This window comes from Ranitomeya imitator, chromosome 1 (genome assembly GCF_032444005.1).
Source record: "Ranitomeya imitator isolate aRanImi1 chromosome 1, aRanImi1.pri, whole genome shotgun sequence".
NCBI classification, from domain to species: Eukaryota; Metazoa; Chordata; class Amphibia; order Anura; family Dendrobatidae; genus Ranitomeya; species Ranitomeya imitator.
The window spans coordinates 236,660,894-236,677,197 of record NC_091282.1 but is presented as its reverse complement, the minus strand read 5'-3'; the positions used below and the strand labels follow the sequence as shown (position 1 = coordinate 236,677,197).

At 46.2% G+C, this 16,304-nt stretch overlaps 1 protein-coding gene across 1 annotated transcript in view; it reads left to right on the top strand.

The window, feature by feature from the left end:
• The window catches only part of RNFT2 (ring finger protein, transmembrane 2), a 153,991-nt gene that overhangs the window by 33,075 nt on the left and 104,612 nt on the right, over positions 1–16,304 (top strand). Inside the window, exons 3-4 of the mRNA XM_069754717.1 lie at positions 502–998; positions 13,524–13,600. Of these exons, the coding sequence (XP_069610818.1) occupies positions 502–998; positions 13,524–13,600 (574 nt within the window). The remainder of the gene's footprint in view (positions 1–501; positions 999–13,523; positions 13,601–16,304) is intronic.

Below are 16,304 nucleotides of genomic sequence, written 5' to 3'. Positions count from 1 at the left end.
GCATCCCATCATTTATAATGCATTCCACACTTTTTGTGCATATGTTGCATTTTTTTCCGCAAAAAAAGCGCATCGTGGAAAAAACGCAGCATGTTCATTAATTTTGCGGATTTTTGGGGGGATTTCCCACTATATTATTGCATCCCAGAACCTCTGGAAAAAAAACGCGGAAAAAAACCGCAAAAAAAGCGCAAAAAACACGAGAAATACACAAAAAAAAAAACGCAAAAAATCTACATGTGAATTTCTTGCAGAAAATGTCCGGTTTTGTTCAGGAAATTTCTGCAGGAAATCCTGACGTGTGCACATAGCCCCATGATATACATATTAGCCAGGACAAGTCCAGCGGCGTCTACTTCCCCAGGTCTAGTCCTGCTTCAGGTGCTTTCCCCTCTACGTCACTGTGCCCAGTCATAGCTTCAGGGCAGGAGATCTCGGGCAGGCGAACCAGAAGATTGACGGCCGATCCATTCACTTTTTATTTTCCTTCTACTACTTTAGGAGTCGAGGCCAGAACCTTAGCGCTGATACCAGTATGGATGATGGAGTGTTTAATGGATTAAAACAAGACGCTCCTTCCTCTCAGCATCTGTTCTCCAGCTTAGCCGGACTCCAGCCTGGACCCATCACTGTACAGTCTGGTTTAGTTCTGGGCTCCATGCCTGGAGGAGCTGATGTTTTCATCCAGATGCCACCTCCGCTAAGGGAAGAAGCCAGTGGGCGCTCCGAATCTAGCACCTTTTCTCACCATCATCCTCACCACAGGCAACCGCCACAACCACCAGCTCACCATCAGCAGCATCATTTCCAGCACTCCCACTCCAGACCCTCACTGCTACACGCTGCCACCACTGAACGTCACAGGGAGGAGAACAGCGAGGAAGCTGGCACTCCAGCGCCGGCCCTGTCTGAGCTGCGGGCCATCGTTTCCTGGTTACAGAAGGGACTTCCATTCATTCTTATAATACTTGCTAAAGTCTGCTTCCAGCATAAGCTTGGTAAGTAATAATATTCTATTAACATGTCCTCCGCCTGTGTCCTTGTGTCATAATCATGTTTTATTACAGCATACCACCATTAACCCCTTCCAGGCATGTGACATTCGGGTGCCAGTGTACGGAGTGAGTCCAACTCCACACATGGCTGATGCCGGTCGTGTTGTACTGGTGGCATCCATCTCTGACCGCAGCGTCCAGAGCTAGCTTCAGCCGCTATTCAATCTCGAGCAGCAGCATCTAATGTGCTCAATCTGACCTGGAAAATCCCAGTCATTTTTACTGCACAACAAAATCCCCAAAATAGTGACGGAATTGCATTTCTTTTTTACCTTTTTATCACACCAGAAACTTTTTTTTCCATTTTCCAGTACAATGTATGATAGAGTTAATGGTGTCATTGAAAAGTACAACTTGTCCTGTGAACAACAAGCTCTTATATACCTAAGATAAAAAAGTTTTGGCTTTTGGACAAAATCAAGGTTTAAATCAAAGAGAAAAAAATAAAGGGAAGAGATTAAGGCCAATCATTTTGCCATACACTGTACTAGGAAATGGAAGACAAAGAATACATGACTTTTGGGGTTAGTATAGATATGGCAATACCAATCTTGTTTAGGGTGTGTGTGTGTGTGTATGTGTGTGTGTATATATATATATATATATATATATATATATATATATATACATATATATATATATATATATATATATATATACTAGCTGAAGAGCCCGGCGTTGCCTGGGCATAGTAAATATCTGTGGTTAGTTATAGTACCTCACTTCTCTCATTTTCTCCCTCACTCCTCTCATTCCCCCCTAACACTTGTCATTTCAACCTCACATCTGTCATTTTCTGATCACTCCATTATTTTTCCTCACTCCTCTCATTTTGCACTCACACCTTTTCATTTTCACTTCACACCTGTCATTTTCACCTCATCACCTCAGTATATACATGTTTGTCATCTCCCTTATATATAGTATACATCTGTATGTCATCTCCTGTATATAGTATATACCTGTATGTCATCTCCCCTGTATATATTATATACCTGGTGTGTGTTATCTCCCCTATATATAGTATATACCTGAATGTCATCTCCTTCTATATATAGTATATACCTGTGTGTCATCTCCCCTGTATATAGTATATATCTGTGTCATATCCTCCTGTATATAGTATATACCTGCATGTCATCTTCTATATATAGCATATACCTGAATGTCATCTCCTCCTGTATATAGTATATACCTGTAGGTCATCTGCTCCTGTATATAGTATATACCTGTGTCATCTCCTCCTGTATATAGTATATACCTGTATGTCATCTCCTCCTGTATATATATGTACCTGTATGTCATCTCCTCCTCTATATAGTATATACCTGTGTGTCATCTCTCCTGTATATAGTATATATCTGTGTGTCATCTCCCCTGTATATAGTATATACCTGTGTGTCATCTCCTCCTGTATTAGACCTCGTTCACACGTTATTTGCTCAGTATTTTTACCTCAGTATTTGTAAGCTAAATTGGCAGCCTGATAAATCCCCAGCCAACAGGAAGCCCTCCCCCTGGCAGTATATATTAGCTCACACATACACATAATAGACAGGTCATGTGACTGACAGCTGCCGTATTTCCTATATGGTACATTTGTTGTAGTTTGTCTGCTTATTAATCAGATTTTTATTTTTGAAGGATAAGACCAGACTTGTGTGTGTTTTAGGGCGAGTTTCGCTTGTCAAGTTGTGTGTGTTGAGTTTTGTGTGGCAACATGCGTGTAGCAACTTTTTGTGTGTCGAGTTGCATGTGACAGGTTAGTGTAGCAACTTGTGTGCAGCAAGTTTTGCGCATGGCGAGTTTTGCGCGTGGCGAGTTTTGTGTGGTGCCTTTTGAGTATGTGCAAGTTTTGTGTGAGGCAAATTTTGCATGTGTTGCAACTTTTGTGCATGTGGCAATTTTTCCGCGTGTGCAAGTTTTGCGTGTGGCGAGTTTTCCATGAGGTGAGTTTTGCACTTGTGGCGAGTTTTGCAAGAGCCTAGTTTTTGCATGTGGCGAGTTCTGCGCGTGGCGAGTTTTGAGCGGCGACTTTTGTGTTTCGACTTTTATGTGGCGAGGTTGGAGAATGTGTGGTGAAATGTGTGCTGAGGGTGATATGTGTTCAAGCACGTGGTAGTGTGTGGCGCATTTTGTGTGTGTGTTCATATCCCCGTGTGTGGTGAGTATCACATGTCGGGGCCCCACCTTAGCAACTGTACAGTATATACTCTTTAGCGCCATCGCTCTCACTCTTTACGTCCCCCTTGTTCACATCTGGCAGCTGTCAATTTGCCTCCAACACTTTTCCTTTCATTTTTTCCCATTATGTAGATAGGGGCAAAATTGTTTGGTGAATTGGAAAGCACGGGGTTAAAATTTCACCTCACAACATAGCCTATGACGCTCTCAGGGTCCAGACGTATGACTCTGCAAAATTTTGTTTCTGTAGCTGCGACGCCTCCAACACTTTTCTTTTCACTTTTTCCCCATTATGTAGATAGGGGCAAAATAGTTTGGTGAATTGGAAAGCGCGGGGTTAAAATTTCACCTCACAACATAGCCTATGACGCTTTCGGGGTCCAGACGTGTGACTATGCAAGATTTGGTGGCTGTAGTTTCGACGCCTCCAACACTTTTCCTTTCACTTTTTTCCCCATTATGTAGATAGGGGCAAAATTGTTCGGTGAATTGGAACGCGCGGGGTTAAAATTTCGCCTCACAACATAGCCTATGATGCTCTCGGGGTCCAGACGTGTGACTGTGCAAAATTTTGTGGCTGTAGCTGCGACGGTGCAGATGCCAATCCCGGACATACACACACACATACACACATTCAGCTTTATATATTAGATAGATATAGATAGATATATATATATATATATATATATATATATATATATATATATATATATATATATATATATATATATATCGTATATACTCGAGTATAAGCCGACCCCCCTAATTTTGCCACATAAAAACTAGGGTGGAAAATGCAGCAGCTACCAGTAAATTTCAAAAGTAAAAATAGATACCAATAAAAGTAAAATTAATTGAGACATCAGTAGATTAAGTGTTTTTGAATATTCATATTGAATCATATAATGCTCCATAAAGTTTGATGGGCCCCATTAGATGCTCCATATTAAAATATGCCCCATATAATCCTGTATAAAGGGTAATAAGGGCCCCATAAGATTCTCCATAGAGATATTTGCCCTATATAGTGCAGCACAAACGTTATGGCCCCATATAATGCTCCATACAAATAATTGCCCCATATAATGCTGCACATGGCCCCATAAGATGCTCCATAGAGACACTTGCCCCTTATAGTGCTGCACAAGCGTTATGGCCCCATAAGATGCTCCATACAGTCACTTGCCCCATATGCTTTTGCTGCGATAAAAAAAAAAAAAATCACATACTCTCCTCTCGTCGCTCAGGACCCCCAGCACTTTCAATATTCACCGCTCCTCGTTCCGGTGCGGCTCCATCTTCAGCACTGACGTTCACGCTGAGGGCGCACACTGACCACGTCACTGCGCCCTCTGACCTGAGCGGCACTGCCAGAGGACGCTGAAGACGGAGCTGCACCGGAACGAGGAGCGGTGAATATCGCGCAGCGCTCCCCTCCCCGTATACTCACTTACTCCTGGCGCGGTCCCTACACGTCCCTGCTTCTTCCAGCGCTGCATCTTCTTCCTGTATTGAGCGGTCACAGTTACCGCTCATTACAGTAATGAATATGCGGCTCATGTGACCGTGACGTCACAGCAGGTCCTTTCCGCGCAGGCGCACAGGACTTGTGATGACGTCGCGGTCGCATGACCGTGACGTCATGGCAGGTCCTTCTGCCAGACCATCTGTGCGACCGAAACGTGCCGGTTGCATTGCGAGGAGCGGGAAAGGCAGCGTCAATAGTAAAAAAAAACTTGGTCACACAGGGTTAATAGCAGCGGTAACGTACTGCATTACACCGCGGCATAATGTGGTCCGTTACCGCTGCCATTAACCCTGTGTGAGGGCAGACTGGAGGGGTGTATGCGGGCGCCGGGCAGTGAGTGCGGGGAGTAAGGAGCGGCCATTTTCTTCCGTTCTGTGCGCGTCGCTGATTGGTCGCGGCAGCCATGACAGGCAGCTGCCGAGACCAATCATCGAACGAATAACCGTTACAGAAGGACAGATAGACAGACGGAAGTACCCCTTAGACAATTATATAGTTGATATATGTGTATATATATATATATATATATATATATATATATATATATATATATATATATATATACAGTTAGGGCCAGAAATATTTGGACAGTGACACAATTTTCGCGAGTTGGGCTCTGCATGCCACCACATTGGATTTGAAATGAAACCTCTACAACAGAATTCAAGTGCAGATTGTAACGTTTAATTTGAAGGGTTGAACAAAAATATCTGATAGAAAATGTAGGAATTGTACACATTTCTTTACAAACACTCCACATTTTAGGAGGTCAAAAGTAATTGGACAAATAAACATAACCCAAACAAAATATTTTTATTTTCAATATTTTGTTGCAAATCCTTTGGAGGCAATCACTGCCTTAAGTCTGGAACCCATGGACATCACCAAACGCTGGGTTTCCTCCTTCTTAATGCTTTGCCAGGCCTTTACAGCCACAGCCTTCAGGTCTTGCTTGTTTGTGGGTCTTTCCGTCTTAAGTCTGGATTTGAGCAAGTGAAATGCATGCTCAATTGGGTTTAGATCTGGAGATTGACTTGGCCATTGCAGAATGTTCCACTTTTTGGCACTCATGAACTCCTGGGTAGCTTTGGCTGTATGCTTGGGGTCATTGTCCATCTGTACTATGAAGCGCCGTCCAATCAACTTTGCAGCATTTGGCTGAATCTGGGCTGAAAGTATATCCCGGTACACTTCAGAATTCATCCGGCTACTCTTGTCTGCTCTTATGTCATCAATAAACACAAGTGACCCAGTGCCATTGAAAGCCATGCATGCCCATGCCATCACGTGTCCTCCACCATGTTTTACAGAGGATGTGGTGTGCCTTGGATCATGTGCCGTTCCCTTTCTTCTCCAAACTTTTTTCTTCCCATCATTCTGGTACAGGTTGATCTTTGTCTCATCCGTCCATAGAATACTTTTCCAGAAATGAGCTGGCTTCTTGAGGTGTTTTTCTGCAAATTTAACTCTGGCCTGTCTATTTTTGGTATTGATGAATGGTTTGCATCTAGATGTGAACCCTTTGTATTTACTGTCATGGAGTCTTCTCTTTACTGTTGACTTAGAGACAGATACACCTACTTCACTGAGAGTGTTCTGGACTTCAGTTGATGTTGTGAACGGGTTCTTATTCACCAAATTAAGTATGCGGCGATCATCCACCACTGTTGTCATCCGTGGACGCCCAGGCCTTTTTGAGTTCCCAAGCTCACCAGTCAATTCCTTTTTTCTCAGAATGTACCCAACTGTTGATTTTGCTACTCCAAGCATGTCTGCTATCTCTCTGATGGATTTTTTCTTTTTTTTCAGCCTCAGGATGTTCTGCTTCACCTCAATTGAGAGTTCCTTTGACCGCATGTTGTCTGCTCACAGCAACAGCTTCCAAATGCAAAACCACACACCTGGAATCCACCCCTGACCTTTTAACTACTTCATTGATTACAGGTTAACGAGGGAGACGCCTTCAGAGTTAATTGCAGCCCTTAGAGTCCATTGTCCAATTACTTTTGGTCCCTTGAAAAAGAGGACGCTATGCATTACAGAGCTATGATTCCTAAACCCTTTCTCCGATTTGGATGTGGAAACTATCATATTGCAGCTGGGAGTGTGCACTTTCAGCCCATATTACATATATAATTGTATTTCTGAACATGCTTTTGTAAACAGCTAAAATAACAAAACTTGTGTCACTGTCCAAATATTTCTGGCCCTAACTGTGTATATGTGTATATATATATATATATATATATATATATATATATATATATATATATATATATATATATATATATATATCCTATAACATTGCATGTACCCCAAATTGGTATCAAGATAAACATTAGTTTGACACAAAAAATAGCCCTTTTTCTGTCACCAATTAATATTACTTTACTAATATATATTTTATATATATATATCTATATATATATCTATATATATATATGTATATATATATATATATATATATATATATATATTAGAAATGTAATATTGATCGGTGAAAGAAAAAGGGCTATTTTTTGTGTCAAACTAATGTTTATCTTGATACCAGTTTGAGGTACATATGATGTTTTGATCACTTTTTATTGCACATTTTTTCAGAGAGGTGGGATGACGGACGGTACAACGACATTTTTTTTTTCTATTTAGCGTACAAGTTTATTAGTTTTATATTTTTATTGGACTTTTATGGACTTAGTCCCAGCAATTATGTTTATTTTTTATTATTCATTTTTAAAGGAAGAAGGGGGGCAAGTTAAGATTTTAGATACGGATTTTTTTTTTCTAGTACTTTGAAAGCCTTTTTTTACTTCATTCTTTTAGTCCTCTTAAGGGATTTGAACCTGCGATCAAACAGTTAGCTTGTTCTGTATACTGCATACAGAATAAAGAAAATGCCTATGTAACCAAGCCAAATGGGTGGACTAAAATGGCAGATACAGGGGCCTTCAGCAGGCACCCAGCCACCATTGTAACCCACTGGAGTGCACCTGCAATAATGCCGTTGAAATCTTGTGTCAGGATTTGAAAGCGGCATTTAAATATATGAACTGAATGGATTGAAGCAAGCTCCAGTCCTTCTGTTGCAGGCAGATGCCGGCTGTGTGACACAGCACTGTACTCTGTATCAGCTGATGTGTGGGGTCATAACATCATCAGCACCACTCACTTCCACGTCAGACATGCTGGATTACCTCTCCCAAGATTTTCATATCTACAGTAATTGTCCATTATTCATAATTTGGGATTTTAGCCCCCTAATCAATTTTTAGTAGCCATGAGAGTATTTATTTCTCATTCGTCTCATTAGGGGACACAGGACTGTGGGGTGTATGCAACTGCCGTCAGGAGGCTGACACTAAGTAGATAAAAAAAAAAGTCAGCTCCTCCTCCGACATATACACCCTGACACTGGCCGAGACAGCTCCAGTTTATGCTTAGTGTCCATAGGAGGCACATCTCTGGGTTTTTTTTTTTCCCAGATCCTTTTCCCTTAAAACCGTGAAGATGAGACAGGGGCGACGGACCCTTTTGAAGGGGTCCGATCTCCCCAAACCTACAACGGGCGAGCACGTGGACTGCCGCCTCCACGTATCCTCTCCCGCGACGTGGGAACACTTGCCGGACTTGCCCATGTCCACCCTAAGGTTATGAAACCATAGGCTGTACAAGCACACATTGTCTGTCCGTGCAACCTCCACTTCATCACCAATGCACTGACAGCGGTGATTATGAGAGGCAGGCGGTCCCTCTCCTCACCTCTTGAAGGGGTGACGGAGTTAGGGTGCCTTCACCGTCTTATACATAAGCCCCCCTCTGACCTCGTTTTCTGGCGGTGGTGGGCTGGAGGACTCCGACAGCGCTATGGGTCATTTTGTGTGCCAGGATGGCGCAGTTTCGTTCCGCAGCAGTAGCGCTGCTGGAAACTATATTTCGGGTACTTTCCCGGGCGCCGGCAAATCAAGTCCCTGGCTCTCGCCATGGTAGGCCGCGGGCGGAAGTCCCGCCCCCTTTTTACCGCGTCTTCTTCCGCCCCCTCCTCAGGAAAGATACAGGAGCAAAATTTTGGCCCCGTCTTGTGCCTGTAGTAGGCCGTAGCCGGAAAAACCCTTCCCCCTCACGGTGCATCCGCCCTCCAATCAAGCGCACTGTGTTATAAGGATGGTGCTAACACTTCTCCCGGTGACAGCCTTCACTACAGGCACGGGGACACAGGACTGGGGTAAGTGCTACTCCCCCCCAGCCTGACAGCTGAAATACTTTATTTAGCAGCATTATTTTATTGAGGGTGTGATTGTCAGCATCGACAGCAGTGTCACCATGTCTAGAAGAACTAAGTCTCACACGGTTTTATATACCACGTTTGTTGCCTGTCGGTCTGCTTTTCCGTGCCCAGAGCAATCGTCTCTGTGAGGCCTGCAATTCCGAGCGCGCTCAGGAGCCCTCCCCTGTGTCTCTGTCCAGTGTGCCTGTATCTGAGACCACGGTGTCCCCCCCTGAATGGGTCGCATCCTTGACAATCTATGTCGTCCTTGACTAAGGCGATCGAGTGCCTCCAGACCCCTGCTGGGGTCAGGGACGACGGTTCATCTGTCTTAGAAAGATCCTCCAGTTCACAGGAACCTCTAGCCTGCAGGGGCCGCGCTCCCTCTAGGCAGACGCGGGGGAAACGAACCCTTACAGCGTCTCCCGGTCCGTCAGGTGCATCTGCATCCTGGAGTTCCGTGTCCCATTCTCCCTCTCCTGCAGAGGTGAGTGAACATGGTTCTGACTATGACTCCGAAGGTTCTCTCGACTTAGAGGCTCCTGATTACCAAGAGTCAGTAGACAGCCTCATCGAGGCCATTAATCAAACTTTGGGAGTGGAGGATGAAGCCACCTTGACTTCCGGTCATAAGGTGTCTTTTAAGAGGTTCAAGCAGCCTCATAGAGTTTTTTCCGCTCATCCTGAATTTGAGGACCTAGTCCAGCGCCACATGGAAAGGCCAGACAGGCGCTTCTCGGGTCAAAAAGCTCTGAGTGCAAGATATCCTTTTTCCCCTGAGTTAAGTAAAAAGTGGGCGGAATCTCCTGCGGTAGATCCACCTGTTTCTCGATTGGCCTCTAATACTCTCTTATCCCTGCCCAATGGTTCCTCTATTAGGGATCCAATGGATCAGCTCATAGAGAGTTTAGCTCGTTCTGTTTGAGGCCTCTGGCTCAGCTCTCGCACCCTCTTTTGCGGCGACCTGGGTAGCCAAAGCCATGATATTCTGGTCAGAGTCTTTGACTAAGGTTCTTCAGGATAGAGGATTACCGATAGATGTGACTGAAATGTCAAATCAGATAGCTTTAGCCGGATGTTACCTGATCAATGCATCCTTGGATGCAGCAAATTGTGCTGCATTAGCAGCTGCTAATGCAATATCCATTAGAAGGGCTCTATGGTTGAGAACTTGGCGGGCGGATTCTACCTCAAAGAAATCTCTTACAAGTCTCCCCTATCAGAGCGGCCGACTTTTTGGCGAAAAGTTGGATCAACTCATTTCAGATACCACAGGAGGGAAGAGTAATTTTCTCCCACAACAAAAAGTTAAACAGCCGTTTCGTCGCCAATTTCAGGCGAGGTTTAAGCCCTTTCTTAACTCCAGGTGGACCGCAGCGGCAAACCCTGTCGGTCCAGGTCGGTCTAGCCAAGACAGAGATCATCAGGTCTCGTATAGAGCCAACCCATTGGGAAGAATGCGGTCCCAATGGCCAAGGTCAAGGGGATCTAGATCCCATCGGTCCTCAGCCAAATGACTGGAGGCATCCGCTGCTCATTTCCAACAGAGTAGGCGGTCGTCTGCTTTTGTTTCATCAGTTTTGGCTCACCGTCGTTTCCGACAGATGGGTAAGAGACCTTGTGTCTTCGGGGTACAAAATAGAGTTTCTCTCTCTTCCCCCGAGCCGTTTTTTTCCATCCTGTCTCCCCAGTTCAAAAACCCGTATGCAAGCATTGGTCAAAGCCGTCGAATCCCTTCAGCTCAACGGGGTCATTTCTCCTGTCCCAAGGGAACAAAGGTTTCAGGGGTTTTATTCCAACCTGTTCATCGCTCCCAAAAAGGACGTAACAGTAAGGCCCATTTTGGACAAAAAGTGTTTAAAAAAATGTATCTTCATTCGTCGGTTCCGAATGGAATCCCTCCGGTCAGTCATTGCAGCCATGGAAAAGGGAGAATTCCTAGCCTCCATAGATATTCAGGATGCCTATCTTCATATCCCCATATTTCCTTCACATCAAAAGTTTCTATGCTTTTCCATAGGCGATCGGCACTTCCAGTTCACAGCCTTGCCCTTTGGGCTTGCCACAGCTCCCAGAATATTCACAAAGGTAATGGCAACAGTTGTGTCTATTCTGCATTCCGGGACATAGTCATCATGCCATATTTAGACGATCTTTTGGTAAAATGTTCAACTTTTCGGGCATGCGAGGAGAATGTCAACATTACTATAGATACTCTGTCTCGCGTAGAGTGGCTTGTGAATTTAAAGAAGTCGTCTCTGGTGCCATCCCGGAAAATTTCCTTTCTAGGGATGGTCTTCAACACCTCCCGAGGTCTGACGGTCCTTCCCCAGAACAAAGTCCTGACCCTCCGGCAGGAAGTGAGGGTCCTTCCCATACGATCAGGTTTTGCATGAAGGTCTTAGGAAAGATGGTGGCAGCAATAGAGGCAGTGCCTTTTGCGCAACTCCATTTTCTCCCTCTCCAACGTGCGCTTTTAACGTCCTGGGACAAAAGTCCATCCTCCCTCAATCTCAGGTGTCTCCCCAGGTCAGACAAGCTCTGACATGGTGGACAATGAGTCCCTCTCTGCAGCAGGGGAAGCCTTTTCTTCCAGCTCATTGGCTGGTGGTCACAACAGATGCCAGCCTGCTCGGTTGGGGAGCAGTTTTTTTCCACCACAGCCCAAGGACGCTGGTCCTCAAGGGAGTCAATTCTTCCGATCAACCTGTTGGAGATTTGGGCGATTCGGCTGGCTCTACAGCACTTTCATCCCTTTCTGGCAGGCCACCCGGTCAGGATTCAATCAGACAATGCCACGGCTGTAGCATACTTAGATCACCAGAGAGGCAGCAGGGCACCCATGCACGAGGTGAAACAAGTCCTCTGCTGGGCCGAGAGGAACCACTCTGTTATCTCAGTGGTTCATATTCCGGGCAAGGAAAATTGGGCAGCGGACTTTCTCAGCAGGCAGGGCCTTGCGTCCGGGGAATGGTCTCTCCATCCCGACATTTTTTTTGCTGATATGCCAGCGTTGGGGAACCCCAGACGTGGATCTAATGGCCTCAGGATTGAATGCCAAGGTACCCAGGTTCGTTGCCCGGTATCGAGATCCACAGGCAATCGCAGTGGATGCATTAGTTCTACCTTGGAACCAGTTTCGGCTCCCATATCTGTGCCAGAGGGGGAAACTACTCCCGAAGGTGGTCAGGAAGGTCAAGATAGCGGGAGTTCCTGCAATTCTAGTGGCCCCAGATTGGCCTCGTCGCTCATGGTATGCAGACCTGGTGCAGTTGCTCACCGAAGCTCCTTGGCAGCTGCCAACCCGTCCGGATCTTCTGTCACAAGGTCCGATATTCCACCAGAACTTAGAGGCTCTGCGTTTGACGGTTTGGCCGTTGGATTCTGACGCAGGCTGGGTTTTCTCAGAAAGTTGCTGATACTATGATTAGCGCCCGGAAATCCACCTCAGCGCAAATTTATCACCACACCTGGAAGGTTTACCTTTCATGGTGCAGGAAACAAAGTCTTCCCCCTCTTAATTTCTCCATTCCTAACAACCTAGCATTTCTTCATTTGTCTTACCTTCCTTTTGTCCAGCACCAGCGCATCATGTGGAAAAAGCTCTCCATACGTTAGACCTAGTGAGAGCTCTGAGGAGATACATTTCAAGGACGGCATCTTTTCGTCAGACAGATGTTCTGTTCGTTCTTCCTCAGGGTTGTAGGAGGGGACACGCAGCCTCAAAATCTACCTTAGCCAGGTGGATATGATCAACTATTCAGGAAGCCTACCGTATCAAGGGTACGGTCATCCCGGCTGGGATCAAGACGCACTCCACTCGAGCAGTGGGGGCTTCCTGGGCGCTTCGGCATCAGCAGAACAGGTGTGCAAGGCCACAACCTGGTCCAGTCTGCACACCTTTGCCAAGCATTATAACATCCATACTCAGGCCTCTGCAGATGCAAGTCTGGGTAGAAGGATTATTCAGGCAGCGGCAGCACACCTGTGGTAAGTGCCTAGGGGCTTATTCAGCTGGGTTTTCTTCCCACCCAGGGACTGCTTTGAGACATCCCACAGTCCTGTGTGCCCCAATGAGATGAAGGAGAAACATGGATTTTTGTGTTACTCACCGTAAAATCCTTTTCTCCGAGTCGTTCTTTGGGGGACACAGCTCCCGACCCTTATTGTTATTGATTATCTCTTTTCAGCCAGTGGAGTTATTCTAGACATGTTGTCTCTATGTTAATACTGTTTTACTTTCTCTCCTGCTTTTGCACCAAACTGGAGCTGTCTCGGCCAGTGTCAGGGTGTATATGTCGGAGGAGGAGCTAGCTGTTTTTTTATCTACTTAGTGTCAGCCTCCTGGCGGCAGTAGGATACACCCCACAGTCCTGTGTCCCCCAATGAACAACTCGGAGAAAAAGATTTTACGGTGAGTAACACAAAATCCATGTTTTCTTTTGTGTAACACAGATACTGATGTACTAACCGTGATCCTATTCCCTTCCAGGCATTGCTGTGTGCATCGGGATGGCCACCACTTTTGCCTACGCTAATTCCTCTGTCAAACACCAAGTGTCTCTAAAGGTATGGATATCTGTTGAGAGAGCGTTGCTAAACTGGAAGAGTAGAGGCAGACGTTATGTGTCCTGCGGAGTTAAAATTCCTTCAACTTTCCTCCCAAATTAACAGAATTGATGTCAGGAAAGGCTTCAAATTATAAACCTTATAGAGCAGGGGTGGGCAATTAATTTTTCTGAGGGGCCACATGAGAGACTGTGACTGTTGTGGAGGGCCGATCCAATAGGCCTAAATTATTTGTACTCAATATTAATATCGATATATTATAATTATATTATTGATATTTATATTATTAATTGTATCACTTAATATTGAGCAGAATTTAGTATGCTGTCATCCTCCTAAATATTGTTTGAACCCAAGTACAGCCCCTTCTGTATATCTTATGAGCCCGCCTTATATACTGTAAGAGCTCCCACACAGCCTCCCTATATACAGCATGAGCCCCACACCGCCTCCGTGTATACAGCATGAGCCCCACACAGCCTCCATATATACAGCATGAGTCCCACACCGCCTCCGTGTATACAGCATGAGCCCCCCACAGCCTCCATATATACAGCATGAGCCCCACACAGCCTGCCTAAATATACTGCATGATCCCCACACAGCCTCCCTATATTGAGCATGAGCCCCACACAGCCTCCCCATATACTGCACAAGCCCCACACAGCCTCCCAATGTGCCGCACAACGCCCCCATAGCCTCCCCTTGTGCAGCACGAGGCCCCCATAGCCTCCCCTTGTGCAGCACGAGGCCCCCATAGCCTCCCCTTGTGCAGCACGAGGCCCCCATAGCCTCCCCTTGTGCAGCACGAGGCCCCCATAGCCTCCCCTTGTGCAGCACGAGGCCCCCATAGCCTCCCCTTGTGCAGCACGAGGCCCCCATAGCCTCCCCTTGTGCAGCACGAGGCCCCCATAGCCTCCCCTTGTGCAGCACGAGGCCCCCATAGCCTCCCCTTGTGCAGCACAACACCCCCATAGCCTCCCCTTGAGCAGCACAACACCCCCATAGCCTCCCCTTGAGCAGCACAACACCCCCATAGCCTCCCCTTGAGCAGCACAACACCCCCATAGCCTCCCCTTGTGCAGCATGACACCCCCATAGCCTCCCCATGACCACCCAAACATCCCACACACATGAAAAAAATGGACACCACATACTCACCTCGGTCCCGTTCCCCGGCGCTTTGCTTTTCTCCCTGTTTCTGGTGCGCTGACTTTCTACAGCACACAGCTGACGCGATGAAATGACATCATCGCGTCAGCATTTTCACATGCTGATTGGTGGAGGAAGTGGCTGGAGGCCCCTCTTCCACCAATGAAGTCAGCGCAGATGGAGACAGCGAGAGGGCGGGCACGGTGCAGCCCATGGACTTCTGTTTTCCAGCCCCTCGGCTGTCTCGGTCTGCGGGCTGGACTGAAACAGCCAAAGGGCCGGATGTGGCCCGCGGGCCGCACTTTGCCCATGTCTGTTATAGAGTGACCCCTCCGTTTTGAGTCAAGGAACTCACCGCATATCAAACATTGATGGGCCGTCCAATCCTATTAGTCTCTTTCAGAATAAAATGGTTAAAGCGAATCTGTCATCAGGTTTGCTTACGTCATCTGAGAGCAGCATAATGTAGGAGAAGAGACCATGAATCCAGCGATGTGTCACTTAGTTTCCTGGGTGCAGCAGTTGTGATACAATCTGAGCTTTCAGATGTAGCAGAACTCGGAAAGCTGCCACCACCTACACCACATTGTATATTGACCGTAAGCTGCTAATCAGTGGTGGGGCAGAGCTGGACTTGGATGCATGTGAGCTGTAGTCCTCGTATAAAACACTCATATTGAAACAGCCTAATAAGTGACGCATCGCTGAAATCAGTATATCAGCTCCTACCTCATGTTGAGCTTTATTACAGAGCAAAAACCTGCTGACAGATTCCCTATAAATTTACAAATGTATACTTTTCTTACTAAAAATCCTGTTCTTTCTCAAAAATGGTAAGCAGCTTTCCTGTGCAACATCTATGTAGGCTTCAAAGCAGTGCTGTATTGGAAAGAACTTCTAAGACCACGAATACAGAGCAGATGTGACTGGTAACCTAGGCAACCAGCAGTGAAAGGGGTATCTCCCGCTGCAAGATCCTATCCCAATATGTTGTAGGTGTAAGAATAATATTAACATTAGCATATATTATGTGCTTTGCTGCCATCTACTGCCATTCCTCACAACAAGCTGCCATACTATCGGCTGGTAGTCTACAGACTGTACCCCGTTACCTCTTTCAGTAAAATTATGCTTACAAGTTCACCTGCGTGTCTGGCTGCTTGAGGTTGCACAAACGCCACGGGCGCGCCAAACCTTCACCCAGATACCACCGCTATAGGAGTGCCCCGGGGGTCCTATACATCCACAAGTGCCACCTCCTGCTATTGACAGTCTTTGTGGACACGTGGGAAGTGTTGAGGGGTCCAGCGACCCACTTCAGTTTCCGTGACATCATTATCTGCTGGCAGTGGGACTACATGCCCCAGCTGGCCCTTCCCCAACATCTGGCACCTCCCCAGTGGCCCACCACATATGGTTATGACCACTCGTATAGTGACAGTTACCTAAATGTTGCACAGGAAAGCTGCTTATACTTTTAGCATTGGCGAGCGCACAGTTTGGGCCAGCGGCGTGAGAATGAGCTGTCAATCATGCAGGAGCACACTGCCCC